General features: G+C 40.8%; 1 protein-coding gene across 8 annotated transcripts in view; it reads right to left on the bottom strand.

The window, feature by feature from the left end:
• The window catches only part of LOC137412005 (breast cancer anti-estrogen resistance protein 3 homolog), a 224,856-nt gene that overhangs the window by 196,217 nt on the left and 22,639 nt on the right, over window positions 1-6,000 (bottom strand). For 4 of the 8 annotated variants that reach the window (XM_078783406.1, XM_078783409.1, XM_078783410.1 and 1 more), the window contains exon 3: window positions 1,055-1,328. The exons of 1 other annotated variant lie outside the window; for it this stretch is intronic. In XM_078783406.1, the coding sequence (XP_078639532.1) occupies window positions 1,055-1,328 (274 nt within the window). Of the gene's footprint in view, window positions 1-638; window positions 711-1,054; window positions 1,329-6,000 lie in introns of those variants that run through there. 3 more of the 8 variants (XM_078783416.1, XM_078783417.1, XM_078783414.1) reach the window with 2 other exon arrangements.

Here is a 6,000-nt window from a genome sequence, read left to right as displayed (position 1 = left end):
GATCTTCACCAAAATCTAATCATTTCGTCCTCGTCACATACGCTACGTCTCTGCCAAATTTCGTCTGAATTTGTCCACAACTTTTTAAGATATCCTGTTCACAGACAGACAGACAGACAAACAAAGACAGACAGGGGTGAAAACATAACCTCCATCCACCTTTTGGTGGCCGATGTAAAAATTCAGGTGGAACATATATGGGACATCATTGGTGATGACACATTGAAAAAAAACAACTATCAAGAGAATAAGTGAGCCCACCTTAGAAGATGAAATAATGACTTTCCAGTGCACCAGACATCCAGGTACACACAATTGTGGTGGTATGGGTTATGGATGCATGGTACCAGTCAAACAATAAACACCTGCAATTCAAGTTATTATCCTGCTGTATTATTTTACAGCACACACTATCCACACCAACTCAGACACACCTTTGTACATTCATGGACGGCTTTGGCATCTATTGTATTTCTGCTGGCCCTATCTCTCTCCTAGTATAACATCAAGTTCTTTCCAAATTCATATTTTTTCCCCAAAAATAAATAAATTGCAGCCTCGCAGATTTGTTACCTTGACCATGTGACAAATACTCATCCGCTACTTTACGAGAAGTACTCGGCCACACCAACAATCACCTTATCATATGCCGGCATCAGATGGAGAAGTCCCGAGGGATCAGGACAACCTGGCAAGCGCAAGATGTGTGCGATGGGTGTTGGGCGTGTTGCGGTGCGTCGTAAAAATTCCACGGAGCAGCCACGCACAGCTCCGACGGGGAGGGGTGGGGCCGGGTCCGGGGTTGTGGTGGGGTTTGCTCTGCCCCGGTTAGTTTCCAAGGTGAGAGTAACTAGCTATACGTTGCGGGCCTGGGCGTACGTTGGACCTAATGGTCGCAAGGTGATCGACCATTTGATACCGAGCGATTCCCAAAAGCTGGTGTCACGGGATAACACTTCATGATGTTTCTTACCAAATCACCGACATTAATCAGTTGTTAAAACAATTTTAAATGATAAATGAGATGAGTAATGTAATGTACATTTAAGCTTACATGTCCGTATGATCAGACCGGAAGTGTTCTTGCAGCCTCTCCATCGGGTGCCGCTGATGTGTCCTCCTGCTATCCCCATGTTGCCATGGTGGATCAGTCAGCCTGTGGTGCTCACTTTCACTGCCCATTCGCCCCAATCCCAGCCGTACGGACGAAGGAATACCCGGAAAGGCCGTGTCCAAGGACATTGACCGTTGGTAGCTGTGCGCTGTTGAAAAAGTCTGCTGTGGGCCTCGAGTGCTCATGGGCCCTGGTAGTGTTGACTCTGCAGAAACTACAACAAGAATGAAGAGAATGTGGTTTTGATTTCTTAGCTTGTATTTTCTTTTGTTCAATTCTGGGTAAAGTTTGGGATTGAATCCATTGCCATCAGAATTCAGGACAACACTTAGACAATGATTCAGAAAAACACTTAGACAATGATTCAGAAAAACACTTAGACAATCATTCAGAACAACACTTAGACAATCATTCAGACAAACACATAGACAATCATTCAGGACTACACTTCGACAATGATTCAGAAAAACACATAGACAATCATTCAGAACAACACTTAGACAATCATTCAGACAAACACTTAGACAGTCATTCAGAACAACACTTAGACAATCATTCAGAACGACACTTAGACAATGATTCAGAAAAACACTTCGACAATGATTCAGACAAACACTTAGACAATCATTCAGAACAACACTTAGACAATCATTCAGAACGACACTTAGACAATCATTCAGAACAACACTTAGACAATCATTCAGAACAACACTTAGACAATCATTCAGAACAACACTTATACAATCATTCAGAACAACACTTAGACAATCATTCAGAACAACACTTAGACAATCATTCAGAACTAAACTTAGACAATCATTCAGAACAACACTTAGACAATCATTCAGAACAACACTTAGACAATCATTCAGACAAACACTTAGACAATCATTCAGAACAACACTTAGACAATCATTCAGAACTACACTTAGACAATCATTCAGAACAACACTTAGACAATCATTCAGGACTACACTTAGACAATCATTCAAACAAACACTTAGACAATCATTCAGAACAACACTTTGACAATCATTGAGAACAACACTTAGACAATCATTCTGAACAACACTTAGACAATCATTCAGAACAACACTTAGACAATCATTCAGAACAACACTTAGACAATCATTCTGAACAACACTTAGACAATCATTCAGGACTACACTTAGACAATCATTCAGAACAACACTTAGACAATCATTCAGGACTACACTTAGACAATCATTCAGAACAACACTTAGACAATCATTCTGAACAACACTTAGACAATCATTCAGGACTACACTTAGACAATCATTCAGAACAACACTTAGACAATCATTCAGGACTACACTTAGACAATCATTCAGACAAACACTTAGACAATCATTCAGAGCCATGTTAACCTGGGCATCCCATACACTATCACTGATTGGCGGATGCATTCCATGCAACCTTTTGTGAGGAGTCGGCTATTGTGTGCTGGGAGTCTGGAACAACAGGCAAATTCTAAAGTCCTGCCCTAAGTTACAGCACTCTGTGGCAGGGTGCCAATCTGTCACGGATTGGTTGGTAGTTATTGAAATGTTCATGACTTCATGTTCATGATATTGCTGTTTCAGGAGTATGGGACTTTGGAAATGCGGATCTCCCACCACTTCCATTGTTGCTGAGAACAAAGGAGGTTGAATAAACTTTCAGGTAAATCTATACAGCGAGAACACACCCACATGGTGCAGCAATTAAACATACAACAGAGAGAGAGAGAGAGAGAGAGAGAGAGAGAGAGAGAGAGAGAGAGAGAGAGAGAGAGCTGAATACAGCAGAGCCTCGCCTCGCCTCGAACAATACAGAGCCTCGCCGGGGCGTGTGTCCTGGCGACCCCTTTCCCACACGCCACTCACTGTTCCATCCCCATTTAAACCTCTACAATTCCTCCTTATTAAAACAAACCAGAACAATCCCAACCTTAACACATTACTTCACTCCTTCATTCCTGTTTACTCCCGCCTCTGGAACAAACTCCCCCACTCCCTTCAATCCCACTCGTCCCTCCAGGTCTTTAAAACAGCTGTTCACCACCATCTCTTATCTTCCCCCATCGAAAACCTTGATCTTTTCTACCCCCATTAATTCACCCCAGAGCCACTTCTTTTTTTTCTTTTTTTAATACCAACTTCTTTCCTGGAAGTCCTGGCAGTGTCCATGTGTTTTATACCTCTACCCCCCCCCCCTCCTCCCCCTTCCCATGCCTCGTCCCCCCAAGCCCTCTCCCTCCCACAGATCTCCCGATGTCCCTGTTCTCTGCTGGTGTACTTGTGTGCTTCCCTCTGTCTCGCCATCTTGTGTCCCGCTCCCTTTATTGTATGTTTTGTTTGTCCGATTGTTTTTTTTGTGATTAATGTTAGCTCTTACACGAGCCTCGGTCTTGCATACAAAAATAAATAAATAAATAAATAGCTAAGTCTGCCTCGAAGAAACGAGGAGTTCTGTTCAGATGTCGGATTTTTTGCAGTCAGGTGAAGTCTAGAGCAAAAATGCTAAGCGAGTGAGAAAAGAATAGACCTCTTCCTCATGGTACAATTGAGGGTTCTGAAGCAGCACCCATAATACCCTCTGCCACCACCACCGGGAGCAACGCAACATGGTGCACATTTATGAAGAGACAATCATTCGCGTCACCACCACCTTCGGAACTCGAGGTCAGGGTGCAGTTAAGTTGCTACAACCTTTGCCATATGACCCATAGTCCCCTTGGCAATTTTAGTTGGCCGAGATTGCACAAGAACCGACCGAATACGTCGACGTCAGACAGACTGTTGATGGAAACTAAATTGCATATTTTAGTGGGATGAGAGATTGGCAGGGCTCCAGGGTCACTGGGCCATTATTACCCTCGCATTTGAGTCCGTTTGTGACGTGGGAATTTTTTTATTTTTTAGCAAGTGTGTTGATCACTCCGGTCTGTGTGCTTGTGTGTTTGTCTGTCTGCTCACTCATACTTGCCTACAGGTTACAGTTTTTAACCGATCTTCACGAAACCTCACCAAATGGTAGCGTTCGTGCTCCGACAAATTCCTACATATTTTTGAGGTCAAAAGTTCAAAAGGTCACCATAGGCAAAAGATAAACCACTGTTTTCCGATTTCTAAAATCCTCAATTTTCATCCCATTGACTTGAAATCTGGATAGGATTTGCATAGCAGGTTAGTGAAACCAACCATCAACTATTTTTGAGGTCAACATAGGCCAAAAGGTCAACATAGGCCAAAGGTAAACCACTTTTTTCCAATTTCTAAAATCCTCAATTTTCATCCGATTGACTTGGAATTTGAATCGGATTTTCATATCAGCTAACTGCATTCAACCATAAACTATTTTTGAGATCAGCATAGGCCAAAAGGTCAATATAGGCCAAAGGTCAACAACCATTTCAAATTTCTAAAATCCTCAATTTTCATCAGATTGACTTGAAAATTGAATGGGATTTACAAATCAGGTAACTGAATTCAACCAACAACTATTTTTGAGGTCAACATAAGTCACAAGGTCAACATAGGCCAAAGGTCAACTACTTTTATCGAATTTCTAAAATCCTCAATTTTCATCCGATTGACTTGAAATTTGAATCGGATTTTCATATCAGCTAACTGAATTCAACCAACAACTATTTTTGAGATCAACATAAGTCACAAGGTCAACATAGGCCAATGGTCAACCACTTTTTTCGAATTTCTAAAATCCTCAATTTTCATCCGATTGACTTGAAATCTGGATAGGATTTGCATATCAGCTTACTGAAAAAAACCACCAACTATTTTTGATGTCAACATAGGCCAAAAGGTCAACATAGGCCAAATTTCTAAAATTGTCAATTTTCATCCCAATTAACTTAAACTTTGAAGACGATTTGCATATCAGGTCACTGAATTTTACCACAAATTATTTTTGAGGTCAAAAGGATGCTCTACTGAGTGCCATTCTACTTTGCTCTGTTTTGCCAAGTGTCGCTCTATGAGTGATTTTTCATTTGTCTTTGTCTGTCTGTTTGTTTGTCTGTCTGTTTGTTTGTCTGTTTTTCCGCACAGAATAATCGTATCAGTTTACATATTATGGTTTTAACGTCGTTTGCAAATAGTGGAGATTATTATCAGTTTAAATCGTCTATCAGTTTAAGTCGCTGACAGAGAATATATTATGAGAATAGGGAGAAAATAATGAATCTATACTATAAGAGGGCCGTTTGTGTGTGTGTGTGTGTGTGTGTGTGTGTGTCGCCATTTTTCTCAGAGTTGGCTGAACGGATCTTCGTCAAACTTTCAGGGGTTTGTCAGTGAGCACCAGGGAGTTTTAGACAATATATATATATATATATATATATATATATATATATATATATATATATTAGAAATATTTGAAAAAAGGTCGATATTTTGGGGGGATAAAAAAAAATTGCCTGCCTAAGCCTTTCTGATTAATGACAGTTATATACAAGTACACATACATATAAATAAATACAAAACAATTACCAGACATTTGAACACAAATTAATCAAACAAATCAGATTCAATCAAACAATTCTGGAAGAGGTCGAGTGGTATGTCTTCTTCTTTTTCCTGAACGTCATAAAACATGTTAATGTTTCTTTTTGGCCTGAGCAACGCTGGGTACCCCGACTGTAAATGCTTATATACTTTACTCGTGGTACAAATACAAATACAACTTTGTGTGGGGGGTAACTTAGGCTGTTGGTGGCAGAGGGTATTACAATTTCTTTTTTTACCTGGGAAACACTGAGGTTAAAGCACTCCTCGCACAGGTAAAATTTACCCTCTTTCTCTCTTCCTCTCCCCCTCTCCCCACAAAACGGAGGGGCCTGTCAAAGCCTCTCCCCCAAAAGATGT

Source organism: Myxine glutinosa, chromosome 8 (genome assembly GCF_964187855.1).
Source record: "Myxine glutinosa chromosome 8, kmMyxGlut1.1, whole genome shotgun sequence".
NCBI classification, from domain to species: domain Eukaryota; kingdom Metazoa; phylum Chordata; class Myxini; order Myxiniformes; family Myxinidae; genus Myxine; species Myxine glutinosa.
The sequence above is the reverse complement of the archived record's forward strand: the minus strand, read 5'-3'. Positions and strand labels throughout refer to the sequence as shown.